General features: G+C 41.1%; 1 protein-coding gene across 1 annotated transcript in view; it reads left to right on the top strand.

Moving 5' to 3' along the window:
- The window catches only part of DNAJC1 (DnaJ heat shock protein family (Hsp40) member C1), a 196,157-nt gene extending 180,385 nt beyond the window's left edge, over positions 1–15,772 (top strand). Inside the window, exons 10-12 of the mRNA XM_067562355.1 lie at positions 11,080–11,128; positions 12,839–13,320; positions 14,863–15,772. Of these exons, the coding sequence (XP_067418456.1) occupies positions 11,080–11,128; positions 12,839–13,320; positions 14,863–14,931 (600 nt within the window). The 3' untranslated portion in view covers positions 14,932–15,772. The remainder of the gene's footprint in view (positions 1–11,079; positions 11,129–12,838; positions 13,321–14,862) is intronic.

Below are 15,772 nucleotides of genomic sequence, written 5' to 3'. Positions count from 1 at the left end.
ACTGTGACAGTTATGTACAAGCCAGTGAGGATCTCTAGAAGAAAATTAATGTCACAAATTGGCAAGTTGGTAACTGCATTCACCGCCTTAAACAAGATTTGGTCACTGAAAGTCTGTAAAGACCAAACTATGAATCTTTAATTTAAGTGTTATTTCCATCTTAAAGTATGGACGTGAAAGTTGGAAATTCTGCAAACATACAGACATACATTTAAATGCCTTAGAAAAATACTAGGTATTAACCAGAATGGATTTATAATAAATGCCAAGATTAGTCTGAGAGTTCAGTACCATCTTATGTCTAAAGTTGTCCAGAAAAGAAGATGGAAGTATCTGGGATGTGTGTTGGAGAATGGCAGGCAAGTCAATGGGCAGCTGAAAGAACATGCAAAGGGGGCCAACCAAAAGAATCCCTCCATGAAAGAGTAGTAAGAAAAGGAAAATGTATGGGACTTCACAATGTAGAGAATGTACAAAAAGCAACCCAGGATAGACAGGGATGGCAGAACATTAGTTGTGCCATATGCAATGTGTGATGGTGCAGGAAGGATTCAGATGGTCTCAGCACACCAGCAGCCTACCAGTTGTCAAGTTTTTTTGTGAGCATAATGGAAAAGAAGAGTTTTAAGGAAGGATTTGAGGAAGGATAATGTTTTAGTTTTGAGAACGTTTACAGGGAGCTTCTGCTAGCATGAGGGGCAACATGGAAGAAGGCATGAAGGTTTTTGTTTAAAAATTTAATAACTGGGTAATGGAGGTTGGCATGATGGGATCACAGGCAGAAGTCAACATCTGGATAGTGAATGAGAGATGATAGGATGGTGATAGGCTGTGTAGGAGCTAGAAAGAGAGGGCAGACAGCTTATGTTTGATGGGATAGACAAGGAGGAGCCAGTGAAGGGGTACAAAGAGAGGGGTAACATGGTCAAAGTGACCATAGGAAAATGATCTGTGTGGCAGCATTCTGAATGAATATCAGTAGGGCACGAATGCATTTTTCAAGGCCATAGAGAATGATGTTACAGTAATTGAGATGCGAATTGATGAGATACTGGATGAGAGCTTAAGCTGTATGGGTGGCTGGGAAAGGCCATTTTTTAGTGAACTTATGCAGAAAGGATTGACAAGATTTAGACTGGGAAGATTTAGAGAGTTTGCTGGGTTGAAGATGATGCCCCGGGTACAGTCCTGAGTGACAGCACGATGGAGGGCTGGCAGGCTTTTGTGATGGGGAGGGTCTCACCATATGGTGCCAGCCATCCAGCTTGATCCAGCCCAGAGCAGGCATTGGAGCCTGTCTTGCAGTTAAAAGCCCTGTCCCACAGCTGCCACTAGCAGGCCCAGGAGAGAGACTGCAGTGCCGGCTGGCGTAGAGCTGAGGCCAAGATCTGCTATGTGGCACACGAGCAGAGATATCAGAGTGCCCTGCCAGGGAAATTGGTCTGCTCCAAGCAATGGATCCCAGTCTCAGGTCCTCACCTGCCGACATCACAGTTAGGGTTGCTAACGTATTTCAAAAATAAGGGACTGTTTTCTTAGCACCCTCGCCCCACCTCTTCTCCCAATATTATTATTGTTATTGTTGATTATTATGAATAATAATAAGCAGCAGTACTCACCTACATTCACCAGGGGTGTTTCTTGCTGCTTTTTGCAATACTCAGCAACTCCCAATATTGTTGTACAGAGATGAAAAAATAAGGGACATCCCTTGTAATAAGGGGGACTGTTTGCAACTCTAATTGCAATGTCTCACCTCGGCTGCTGTGAGGTGAGGCTCTTAATCACCGTGCACTGTCAGCACTGCCTCCTCATCCTGCTGTCCAGACAGGAAGTAGCAGTGTCAGTCAGAGCGAATCTAGCCCAATCCCTGCCCCAAACTGGATTGAATTGGATGCCTGGCATCATGTGATGAGACACAGCCTCTTGGCCCACTGCCCTTTCTTTCTCCCTAGTATAGAAGTAGCCTGTGACCTCTTCATTTACCCCCCTCCCGCCCCTCAGCCAAATGGGACTGGCCCACTAGCCCCCCACAAGCAGCTGTGTTAGCCCAATATTGTGATTTCTCCAATGGCTGGGAAGCTCCCCAGCTTTTTTCCCACCTACAACTGAAGAGGTGTTAATGAGCCACTTGACCTTGAATTATCCCTTGTAATATGTTAACTACTGTCAAGCTGCCTAGAGTGGCTCACGACCATGAGTGCCCACCTCAGGGCAGACTTAAGAAACAAGGCACAAACCTCAAATAGGTTGTCTGTTCTAAACTTAGATTTCACAGACCAAGTATCAAGTGTGAACTCCTCAAGACTACAACTGCCTTACAATGGAGTCACAGACAGTCCCCTTGGGTATTCCAGTCTATCTTGTCACCTAGGCAAGTTTCAGAAGTTATGCTCTACAATGAAAGTTATGCTTTACAATGAAATATTGAAAAATATAACATATTTACTGGTGTAAAGTAAGGATGTCATCACAAAAATAGTCTCTCGACTGTTTACTGCTACAGCTGCATCTTCTGGTGTTTGAATTAATACGTTCATCATTTGGCGTGGTGCAATCAAAGATTAGGAATCTCATGAGAACAAAGGGTATGTCTGCACTGCGGAGTGAAGTCAATTACATTTAAATTGACCTTCACCCGCCGAGCTGCAGAAGTCGGAGGAGAGTGATCACACCACAATTATTGTGTCAGTGGATTGTGTCCCCACTATCCGTACTTGCGCTGACAATCAAAGCAGTGCACACACAGCTATTCCACAGTGCACCTAACCGGAGGGGTGTTTGGGAAGATTGTCGTCCTCCCATGATGCAATGTCCTCCCTTCCCCCCTCCCTTCTTGTCCCAAACAAAGCCTTTTCACGCCATTTTTTTGCTACCCTTCAGTCTCTGCCACGCGCATGCTATTGCCTGAGAGGAATGGAGCCCATTCAGCTCTGCACTATCATTGTGAGCATCACAAACATCTCAACTTATTCTGCAGTATTTTCAGGGTCGAGACAGGAGCTGCAGCGCTGAAAATTGTGATGTTACTGAAGGTACAAGCAATAAAATGAAACAATTCCCGTTTGCTGCAGGCTGTCACACACTAACTACAGTTGGTGAAGTGCCACTTCTGGTCCCGGGAAACAAGCAGTAACTGGTGGGATCGCATAGTTATGAAGGTGTAGGATGATGAGCAGTGGCTGCAGAACTTTCGCATGCGAAAGGCCACTTTCCTGGAACTTTGCTCAGAGCTGTCCCCTGCCCTGAAACCCGTAAGTATTCTCTTGAGACCTGCTGTGACAGTGGAGAAGCGAGTGGCTATTGCTCAGTGGAAGCTAGCAACACCAGGCTGCTATGGTCATTTGGGAATCAATTCAGAGTCAGTAAATCCACCGTGGTAGCTGCTGTGATGCAAGTGTGCAGGGCCATTAAGAGACTTCTGCTAAATAGGGTAGTGACTTTGGGAAATGTGCAGGACATAGTGGAAGACTTTTCCGCAATGGGGTTCCCAAACTGGGGGGGGGCAATAGATGGCACTCATATCCCTATCTTAGCACTGGACCACTTTGCTACAGAGTACATAAACTGAAAGGGATACTTCTCGATGGTGTTGCAGGCCTTTGTGGATCACAGGGGACACTTCATTGACATCAATGTGGGATGATCTGGAAAGGTGCATGATGCGTGCATCTTTAGGAACTCAGGTCTGTTAAAAAAGATGCAAGCAGGCACTTTCTTCCCTTCTCATCCCCAACCCATCCCCCATCCATGCAGTTTTGTGTCCCTCCTCCATCGCCCCCCCGCCTTTCCCCGCCACTCATCCCCTTGCTCTCAAGAAATAAAGAGTGATGAATTGTACAGCAGAACTTTTTTATTCTTGATCCTTAGCAGTGGAGGGGAAGGAAGATAATTTAATGTTTCGCATGCATTGTCAGGGGACTAAGAGAGGATACAGAATGAAGCTTGACTGTGCAAACACCAAAAAACACATTCCCCGTCCCTAAAGAGGCTGTCCATCACCTCTTTCTGCTCCCCTCAACCAGTGACAAGTGGAGCACGTACTGCACCTTGCTCAACCTCCTCTTACACCACTTGGAGATGGGGCCTAGGAAAGAGTGTGCTAGTTCAGAGTTTTACACGGGCTGCAGAGGGAGTCTCTCCTGCCGCTGAGCTTCCTGAAGCTCAACCAGACATCTCAATATGTCTGACTGATCCCTCATTGTACACAGCATCTCATCCTGTGTTGTACACTCATACTCCTGGGCTGCCTTCCTGTTGTCCATCTCTAAGTTCAGTTTCTCTGATAATGAAATCTTCCATCCTCTTATCTCTGTGTCAGCGGCTGTGGAGGCATTCATTATCTCATTGAACATGTCATCCTGAGGGGGTTTTTTCCACCTTCTTTTCTGCGACAGGCGCTCAGCAGGAGTAAAGGCCACGGCGAAAGCCACGCTGTCCACTGAAAGGCAAGCAAAGCGCATGGTATCCATTGTTAGCTGGTCCCATGGATGAAAAACAATGTTACAATGTAAAAAGAACTCTCCTTTATATTCCCAAGGGCATGGTAGACCTGCATACCAGTCTCTAATTATTGCACGGGTCGGAGTGCCATTCCAGCCATGGTAAGTAAGGGGCTGGTGCATCTATTGTAGGGAAATCTCCATTGCACATGCAACACAAGTGCACGCCTCCCCATGCAGAAGGATTGTGGGGCTCCCCATGTCCTCCAAAAAAACATTTTTGAATTGGCGGTCCAAAGGGTTTGGGGTGGATAGGGATAAAGTGTCACTGGGGAAAAAATATGGGCACCCATTTGCAGATCCCTGAGACCCATAGCAAAAAGTTCCTGTCTAGGAACTTGTGTTTCACTGATCCAAGAAACCATCAATGGCTGTGGAATAACAGACATTTAAAAAAACAGTATTAGGTGAGTACGGTAAATGTGCGCTATCTTCCCTAGGTGACCATGAGTGATATCAGTCTCCTGAGGGTCACGCAGGTGGAAAGGGAGGATTTGCTGCAAGCATCTGGGTACCGGCCTGGCCCTTATGCTGCTATGCTGTGTTCCAGGATGATGCCTGCACAATTAATAACAGAGTGGCGGGGGAAAGTGTACTATCGCGGTGGAAGAAATAAGACTGCCCTCCCAAGAAACCTTTTGCAAAGGATTGCAGAGTACCTACATGAAAGTTTCCTGGAGATATCCATGGAGGATTCTCGGCGCATCCCTGTGCACATAAATAATCTTTTCCAGGGTGAACCCTATGCTTAAACGCACCAACTATGTGGAAGCTCATCCCCACCACCATACACACTATTTTTTTCGCTGTTACAAGAAGCTGGACTGGGGATATAAGCACAGAAATGAGATTTGCAGTACATAGTCACCAGATGTGCCTTCCCCAGCATCTCGGTCATTCTCACTTTCCTGCATCCAGCTGGGCTGCTCCTGTGTAGCAAAAAGCTCCTGGCTTTCAGGGAGAAGGGACACCCCAATCGCCTGCCCCCGTTTTCCTCCTCCTCGTCCACAGACTCATCCTCATTCATCTTGGCCTCGGATTCCCCTGAGGTATCTACGCCGTGTGGTAGTATAGTGGTGGGGTCACTGCCAAGAATTGCATGCAGCTCCTTGTAAAAGCAGCATGTCTTTGGTGACAAGCCAGAACGATTGTTAGCCTCACTAGTTTTCTGATACACCTGCCTCAGCTCTTTGATTTTAACAAGGCACTGCTGCACGTCGCTGTGGTGGCCCTTCTCCACCATACTGCATGATATCTTCTTGTAGATATCCAGATTTCTTTTGCTGACTCGGAGCTAAGCCAGAACAGACTCTTCGCCCCACTGGCTGGTGGTGAGATCCAAGACCTCAGGTCGACTCCAGGCTGGAGCACGTTTGGGACATGCACTCATCATGATCAGTTCTGCTGGCAAGCTCTCTCCATGATGAGCAAACAGGAAATGGGAATTCAAAATTTCCTGAGGCTTTGGGGGGAGGGGCTGTTTCCTGTGTACGTGGCCACGGTGTAGCTTAGTGCGAATGCCCAGAGTGGTCAGAGCAGAGCATTATGGGATACCTCCTGGAGGCCGTTGCGCTCTGCCTACATTGCTGCTGATTCAACTCATACAATTGGACTTCAGCGCTACATCTCTTGAGGAGCTGGTTTTATTAAGTCGAATTTTCACGTGATTTAGGTCAGTGGAACTGACCTCCTGGTGGAGACGCATACATTATGTAGTCGACGGAAGCCACATTCCATCAACCTACCTTATCAGTATAGACCAGGCCAAATAGAGCCTCAAAATTGTTTTTTCCTTCTCAAGCATTTTAATTTGGAAACACTGAGTAATTTCAAGACTATCTGAATAATAGGACTTGGTAGTAATTGACTTGTGACTTTTTTGATCACAGATTATAATTACCATTTTTAAAATGTTTTATGAAGGAAATATTGATGTGCTTATAACAATATTTGTAAAGTGTGTATAAAGAGATGATTTCACAATTTTGAACATCACTAATGTTGTTGATATTCTAAATTTTTCAGCTCCCTCGACTGCTCTAACTTATGCTGGGAACTGCTCTGACTCCCAGATCAGCCCATAATCTTGAAGGCCAACTTTGCCCCATCACCACTCACACACAGACACCAGACTGTCTTGTTGCTGCTCCTGAAAGTAGCACAGAATATAACCTGCTGTTCTTAGCAGTTCATGACTCTTTTCAGGTGCATTCTTTTACACTAACTTAAAATATTTTTATTCAAAATGACTATTTCAAATATACATCCTTCCTTCCGTACTTACCTGTATGACTAACAAATACCACCTTATATTACTGAAAATTGAATAAAACAAAACATGTGTTTTCCCAGTTAGTTGTTTATTTGAATTTATGCATTTTAATCAACTTGGATAACTCAACCAGTCAACTTCACTTTCTGATTTTCCTACATTAGCAAAGACCCCACATTCCAAACAATGCGAAGATTTTTTAAAAATTCCATATAAAAATCTGTTTTTCATTAAACTAAATAAAAGTCATGAAATGTTTAAATTAATATCAGATTTTGTAAAACTTTTTAAAACCAAACTTGAATTTTTGGGTATAAATTAATTGACATTAACTATTAAGGATGATCTGCAACTATTTTTTAAAATTGAGCTTTTGACCTTTTCTGCTTCTGTATGATGTATAAAGAAGGCCTCAAAGTTTGCGGGGAGACGGGGTTGGTGGGATTTTTTTATTTTTTTATTTTATTTTATTTAAACAAACTTCACTTGTTCTCTTACCTTAGCAATAACAGGAATGTCAAATGAAGTTTTGATCACTTTATGATTTTTCTCCCCATAGTTATGTAAGTGTGAATAGCCAGGGTCTGGTCTACACTAGAAAATTAGGTTGGTTTAACTACATCAGTCAGGGATGTGAAAAAGCCACACCCTTGAGTGGCGTTGCTAAGACAACCTTAGTCCCCATGTAGACAGTGCTAGGTCGATGGAAGAATTCTTCTTAGCTGCCGCCTCTTGAGAGGTGGATTTCCTATGCCAACAGGAGGTAATTAGACATCTAACCCCAGACTTGGGTGCAGAAGTCCCCGTTTTAGGCTCTGCTGCAATTCACAAAACTACCATTTGGTGCTGCCTATCCTATAGGCACTTAAACTCCCTTGGTGCCTTTGTGTTAAGGGTAAAAGCTTCTTGGGCACCTGAGTTTCTGCCTCTGAGCATGCCCACTGCGGCCTCACTCTAGGCGCCCTGATGCCTGCAGCCTAAGCCCCAGTGTGATCCACAAAGCAGGGAAGATAAGCGTAGGTCTGCCTTCATACCCATAGGGCCCTATCCTGTTGGTGGGCTCAGAGGCCACCTGTGCCCAGGAAAGGGGTTCCTGACTGGGGATTGCAAGCAGAGATAGAGCCTCCCTGCATCCAGGATTTAGGTGCCTATCTTCATGAGAGGGATGTAGAACATACATGCCTTCTCTCATCTGTATCTCCCATTGGCTAGGTTAAGCAGCTCCCTGACTAGTGTGCCAGCTTTTATTGATTGCATTCTTTGGCATCCGTCTCTCCCTATTCATTCTGTAGGGAACCTAGGTGCCTGACTCAGGCTTTGTGGATCGTATTATTGTTCCTATTTTTTTTCCAGTGACTAAATCCGTTTATGGATTCAGGTGTTAAGGCTTAACAACAAAAAATATAAATGTTGAAAAGCTAGTAAGATTTTTAAACTATCAGTTGTAATAATTTACAGTGACGGTAATAATGGATCTATGGCAAATATGACTTTGTTTACAGTGTCTTTTGAATAGACTGTTTCATAGAACCATAGAAATGTAAGACTGGAAAGGATCTCCAGAGGTCATCTATTCTAGTCCATCTCCTTGTGCTGAGTCAGGAGCAAGTATAGCTAGACCATCTCTGACACATATTTGTCTAATCTGTTGCTGAAAACCTCCAATGATGGGGATTCCCCAACCTCCCTTAGTAATCTATTCTATTGTTTAACTATCCTTATAATTAGAGAGCTTTTCCTAATATCTAACCTAAACTCCCTTGCTGCAGATTAAGCCCATTACTTCTTGTCCTACCTTCAGCTGACATGAGAACAATTGATCGCCACCCTCTTTTTAACAGCCCTTCACATATTTGAAGACTGTTACCAGGTCCCCCATCATTGTCTTTTTTTCCAAGACTAAATATGCCCAATTGTTTTAACCTTCCCTCGTAGGTCAGGTTTTCTAAATCTTTCATCGTTTTTGTTGCTCTCCTCTGGATTCTTAAAAATTTTTCATCATCTTTCTTGAAATGTAATACCCAAAACTAGACATAGTACTCCAACTGAGGCTTCACCAGTGCCAACTAGAGTGAGACAGTTAGCAGGAGTGCCTTATATATGACACTCCTCTTAGTACATCCCAGAATATTAGACGTTTTTGCTGCAATTGTATCTCATCGTTGGCTTATATTCAATTTGTGATCCAATGTTGCTGCCCGATCCTTTTCTGAAGTTATTCCCCATTTGTAGATGTGCATTTGATTTTTTTTCCTTCGTGAGTATAATACTTGGGTGCTTGTCTTTATTGAATTTCATCTTGTTGATTTTAGACCTTTCTCCAATTTATCAAGGTCCTTTTGAATTTTATTCTGTTCTCCAAAGCGCTTGCAACCCCTCCCAGCTAGATATCTGCAGATTTTATAAACGTACTCTCCACGCCATTAGCCAAGTCATTAATGAAAAATTTGAATAATACCAGACCCAGGACAGATCCATGAAGGACCTCATTAGATATGTTCTCCTAGTTTGACAGTGAAACATTGATAACTACTCTGAGTACAGTTTGTCAACAGTTGTACACCCACCTTATGATAATTTCATCTAGATCGTATTTCCCTAATTTGCTTATGAGAATGTCATGTGGGAGCATGTCACAGGCTTTACTAAAAATCAAGATAAATAATGTCTAATGCTTCCCCCATCCTCAAGGCCAATAACTCATCAAAGAAGGAAATTAGGTTGGTTCAACATGATTTGTTCTTGACAAATCCATGTTGGCTATTATTTATCATCCTATTTTTCTCTTTTTGCCCACAAATTGAGTGGTTAATAATTTACTCCCATATCTTTCCAGGTATCAAAGTTAGCCTGACTGGTCTCTAATTCCCTGGGTTCAGTTTTTTTCAATTAAAGATTGGTACTGTTTGCTGTTCTCCAGTCCTCTGGGATCTCACCCATTCTCCATGAGTTCTGGGAGATAATTGTTAATGGTTCCAAGATTGCTTCCTCTAGTTCCTTAAGAGCTCTAAGATGAATTTTGTCAGGCCCTGCTGGCTTGAATACATTTAATGTATCTAAATATTCTTTGATCTGTTCGTTCCCTATTTCCCTTGAGTTCCTTTCCCCTTGTTGTTAATGTTAATTGTGTTAAATTGTGTTAAAGCATCGCGTCACAATTAACCATTTTAGTGAAGACTGAAGCAAAATAGGCATAAAAATCTCAGCCTTCTTGAAGTCATCTGTTGTTTAGACTCTTTCCTTGCTAAGCACTGGACATGCACTTTCCTTCAGCTTTTTCTTCCTCCTAATGTATTTATAGAACCTTCGTATTGCCTTTTATGTCCCTTGCTAGATGTAACTCATTTTGTGCCTCAGCTTTTCTGATTTTGTCCCTACATACTTGTGCTATTCTTTTGTCCTCCTCCTTAGCAATGTATCCATGTTTCCACTTTTCGTAGAATTCTTTTTGATGTTCAGGTCATTAAAGAGCTCCTGAGGGAACCATATTGGCCTCTTACTATTTTTCCTATCTTTCCTTCCATCAGGATAGTTTGTTCTCTTGTCTTGAATATTGTCTCTTTGAGGAACAGCCAGTTTTCTCCTGAACTACTTTATCCCTTAGATTTTCTTCCCATGGGGCCTTACCTACTAGTTCTCTGAGTTTTGTTAAAGTCTGTGGTTTTTTAAAATCTATGATCCTTATTCTGCTGCTCTCACTCCTTCATTTCCTTAGAATTATGATACCTATCATATCATGATCACTTTCACCCAAATTGCCTTCCACGTTCAGATTTGCAACCAATTTCTCCATTAGTCAGAATCAACTCTAAAATGGTTGCTCCCTGGGTACTTCCTCCACCTTCTAAAACAAAAAGTTGTTCTCAATACATTCCAAGAACTTACTGGACATTTTGTGTTTTGCCATATTACTTTTCCAACAGATCTCTGGGTAGTTAAAGTCCCCTGTTGCTACCAAGCTCTTGTTTTTGGATATTTTTATTTGTTCTAGAAAAGCCTCGCCCACCTCCTCCTCCCGATCTGGTGGTCTGTAGTAGACCACTGCCATCACGTGGCCCCTGTTTCCCCCCTTTCCCTCCCCCCTCCATTCCCCTCCAGGCTTAGCCTGAAAAATCAGCTATTAACAATTTAAAACTGGCATGGCCTGCTGAATAAGAATAGCATTAGTATGATACCATAGTAGTATTTTGTAAATGTTAAAATGTTAGTATTTTGAGGTAAGCTGGTCATGACATCTTTAAAAGCCTGAATGAATAATGTAGTGTTAACAATGCAGGTTTTAATTGGACTTTTTTTTTTAAACAGGTTACTTTGAAGGCCAAGCAACTGAAGGAATCTGTCACACATACTCCAGGTGTGTGTCCCTAAGTCCTGATTAATGCTTGTTAAAAACAAATTATTTCTATTATGTGTTTCCAATGTATAGCCCATTTTTCAGCTGTTACAGTGATGTTTGTGGTCCTGGATGTGGAAGCACCACACTCCTGTTTTCAGCAGACACAAAGGTGGATGGACATTCTGAGGGAGGCCTCCCACTTTAGAGGTGGCTATGTAAAGGCTCTCTCTAGGGTATTATTATTCTGTTTCTTTATTTTATTACAGTGGTGTTCACAAGTGTGCTAGACAATTCAGATATGCCAAAAAAACAAAACCCAGATAAGTCCCCACCCTGAAGATATTACAACTGAATTGAGGAGCTTGACAGACAAAGGGATATAGGTTTGGGGAATACAGTGCAGGAGTTTTAACAATGTATTTAACCCCATGTCTAGTTGCTGCTATTTTATTTGTTAAGCTTTTTATTTCTTTTTCTGGGGAAGAGAAGATATTTCAACCCTTGCCTATTTCCAATTTATTTTATTTTAACCCTTGCTTATTTCTGGGGGGAGAGGGAGCTTATGGTTTGAGTGAGTAATCAATTTTTAAATGTTCTAGATTTGCAGTTCTTGCCATAATTGTCTACTACAGCTTAGCAAATACCAGAAAAACTTTACATTATTTGCTCAAATTTAAAATGAACTCTGTCTATTTTGTCATCTTTTCTGTGTGTGCTTGAATGTTGGGGGAAAGCAGTCAAGTTTTAATCCCATACATGCTCTCAGAAAGCAGATTTTAATCTTGCAGGATCTAGCACTTCTTATAGTGAATTCACACTCACATGCAAATACTACCAAAACTTCCATATTTATATAGGATGGATGAGGGACAGGGATTTTGAAACCCTTCACAAGAGCCATGACATGGCCACTAAATGAGTCCCACAAGGATCTGACTGCACCTTTCACAGCTAGGATGGAACATACATGCTTACTTTCTTGCTGTGATGAAACAACTAGATACAAATTGTAACCAATCAATACATGTTACAGTAGATTAATCTTTCCAGGAATTATGAAAATCTACAGTTTTCTAAAATTCTCCAATCCTCTCCCAGAGAAGATTTAAGGAGGAAGGGGTAGATTGAGACTGACAGATGTGGGAGGCAGCCAGTGGATAAGGGATGAACAAAGGGGACAAAGAACAGAAGTGGACCAAGGAAAGCAAGATCATTTACAATTAAAAAAAATAGGTCAGAGTGTTAGACAACAGAGAATGGGGTAAATATGAAAGACAAGGAATGAGAGGAGAGAGGATTATAAACTGTAAAGAAAAAAATAAAGGAAAGAATAACAGAGAAACAGACAAATGAGAAGAAGAGATGGGTCTGATGGACTTATTTGGATATGGAAGGAGAGAAAAGAGGAATAACCACATCGAAGGGGGTGGGGGGAGGAAAATACATGCAATGTTTAGATTAGTGATTTTTTTTCAGGTGTTCACTGTATTTCACTTGCATTTTTTCCTTATCTCTAAGTTTGCACACTCACTTTGGCTGACTGCCAGCCCACTGAGAGCGGGCTATGCCACAGTCCTTGTCCCTGCAGTTCTGCTGGTTTCTGGGGGACTCTGTAACCTGGTTTCTCAACCGTAAGGGCTCTCCTTTCTCTTTCTCTCACTTGTCACCACCCAGTTCCCTTTTCATTTGACTTCAGTAGGTTTTACATGTAAATGCTATTTCCAACAGGTACTATTAGGCTCTCCGAGCTTAGAAACTTGGCCCAGAATTCTAGAAATGCCAAAACCAACATGAATTTGCCAGACCATATAATTACACATCGAGAAATAGATGAGGTGGAGGAAGAAGAGGAGGAGAATTCTGATCGTGACCCAGAACAGATGGATATTCCTGCAGATCACAAAGAGCCTATGACGAGCGAAACCAGACATCGCAAGCGAAAAACAGCCAAAGCATCTGAAATAACTCTAGCGACAATGAAAGAGGTGGCAGAAGATAAATGCAGGGGAAAGCGTCAGAAAGACTTTGACAACACAGAACAGGATGAATATAGCGATGATGAGAGCAGAAAAAAAGAGAAAAGTCACAGTTCTGAAGAACTGTGGACTCAAAATCAACAGAAACTTCTTGAATTAGCCTTACAGCAGTATCCAAAAGGCACATCAGACCGCTGGGATAAGATAGCAAAATGCGTCCCAGGAAAAAGTAAGGTAGGGTCATTGTTTTGTATATGAGTAGATTACTAGTAAACCAATATGATATCTGGGCAGGGCTTTTCCTACCAATTGGCTACCAGCCTGAGGTCTTTAATCAAGCCTGTCACTAACTGCTAACTCAAAGGGCATTATCAACGCATATACAGATACTTTATTTTTGTTTAATTTAATTTTTTTCTTTGTGTTGAAAAATTAAGTTGAACTGCCTGCCATTTCTTTTAAAGTGTCAGTCTTTGCCCATAATTAAAAACTTGAAAGGCTAGAAGAAAGTACATTCTAGTTTTAAACAAATTCTGATTGCTGAATTTGGTGACTGATTGTTTGATAACCTGCCCTGTTCACATTTTATATAGCACCTTCTGCAATGAATGCTCGCCGAACGAACGATTAAAAGAAGTAATTCCAATGCAAGTGTCAGAATGCTCAATAATCTGTTTAATATTCCAGTATATGAGAATATTTTTAGATATTATAGTTTTTCTTTACACAAGTCATGGTATTTAATTTGCAACCAATGAAGCAAAAGCACATGAAAAAGCTGAAATTATAACCCTACTAGATTATATGGAAGAAAAGCACTGGGCAAAGCTAACGGAAGCAATGTGTCCATGATTAATGACCTCTAGTTTGTCATTGGGTGGGTTCAGTAAGAGCCTAGTGTTGGTGACAATTCAATTTGCAGTGCAATCCACTGAAACTTCAGGATATCTTCATCCTACTTGCACCAAAAGGTCAACGTTAGGGAGGAGGAAATATAGGTGGGGTTCCACAAACCATCTTTTTAGCTCCCAAAATTGTCTGGCAGTTCACATTTTAGGAAGGGTTTGCTACATTAGAGTGATGGTACGGGCCTTTCTACTTTTGGAAATTTATGAAATAGCTGTTCTGGAATCTACACTTGGATAGTTATTTTGGCAAATTTCCAAGGGTAGACAAGCCCTATGAGCGAGGCAATAATTTTCATACACTGTTGACAATATTATGGAATTGTGCTACCTCCCTGTTTTTAATAGTTATTCTACTAGATCAGTGGTTCTTAACCTTTCCAAACTACTGTACCCCTGAAGCCTGAGTCCCACCCCCTCAGAGCTGAGGCATGTAACTTAGTTTCATGGCGCCCCTGTGGCTCCAGGCAATTGCCTTTCTTGCCACCCCCAATACCAGCTCTGCACTTGCGACCCCTCTAAAACCCCAGGTTAAGAAACACTGTACTAGATGTTTTCAAGAAAGAGACTGTTGACATAAGGCAAATTTTCTCCTATTTTTCTCTGGTCTCTATCAACATGAGTTATCTATAAAGGACATCAAAATGAAAATTCTATTTGTAATCCACTTTTCTTGATCTGTGGATTGCTCTTCCTTCTAAAGGTCAATACATGGGTGAATATTCTACATTTTAAAAAATAGTAAAGCTACTTTTAAAACATACTTAACTGTTTTTATATGAGGTATAATGTTTGCAGGAGAAGCAAAATGAAGATACTAAATCACAATTAATACTTTTAAAATATAAAAACTGTTTTTTGTTTTTTGCAGGAAGATTGTGTGACAAGATACAAGTTGCTTGTTGAACTAGTACAAAAGAAAAAAATGGCTAAAAGCTGAATCTTCTGAGCAAAAGAGTTTTAGTTCTATTTTTCAGAATGAGATTGTATTTTAAATCTCAAATGCAGAAATTTGCATTTTTGTACCTCAGTATTTCTATACGTCATGTGCCTTAGTAAAAGAAAATATCAATAAATCTTATGCCATCTTGCTTAACCATGTTCTGTGTTAAAAAGATCTAAATGTATTTTTGTTTTGGAGAGCTATTTATATAGACATCTTCTTGTATAGGTCTTGGTAATTGGTAGATCTTTAAGAAGATCCTAGTAGTTTATTGCATGGTGACTTCAATATGAATGAATGTGCAGTATATAAAAGGTAAAAGGTCTCACCTTTAAGGAGGCAAAAGATGGTTTATATTAGAGATGCTCTGAAAATTTAAACAAACATGAGATTGTTGAAAAAAATTAACATTTTTCTTTAGACACACACTGTGCATACTCATGTGTATCTGCATAGGTACATACAATGTGTGTACATTTAAATGCATGTACATGTATTATGTAAAAGTGTGTGTGCATTTGTTATATGTTTTAGATCTATGAACTTCAAACACACACATATGTCTATTATGCCTGGAATATAATTGCGCTTTCACATATTTTACATGATAATACACAGTAATATTAAGTAGGCTATTATTTCGTTATATTTTAATTAAGGTTTTTTAGATGGGTTTTTTAAATTGAGAAAGGCTTCTAACATATACAATTGTTTCATATCATTCAGATTTCGAATTACAGAATTTGATTGAAATATTAACTTGCATATCCCCTCCATTATTTTAATATGTATTTCATATTTCAGTGTTCCTACATTTTTTATTTTTGCTGCCTCATTT

This window comes from Emydura macquarii, unplaced genomic scaffold (assembly GCF_026122565.2).
Source record: "Emydura macquarii macquarii isolate MOO-44397 ecotype Brisbane River unplaced genomic scaffold, CSIRO-AGI_Emac_v2 contig_2422, whole genome shotgun sequence".
Lineage (NCBI taxonomy): Eukaryota > Metazoa > Chordata > Testudines > Chelidae > Emydura > Emydura macquarii.
Note: the sequence above shows the minus strand (reverse complement) of the source record. Positions and strands in the feature narration are given on the sequence as shown.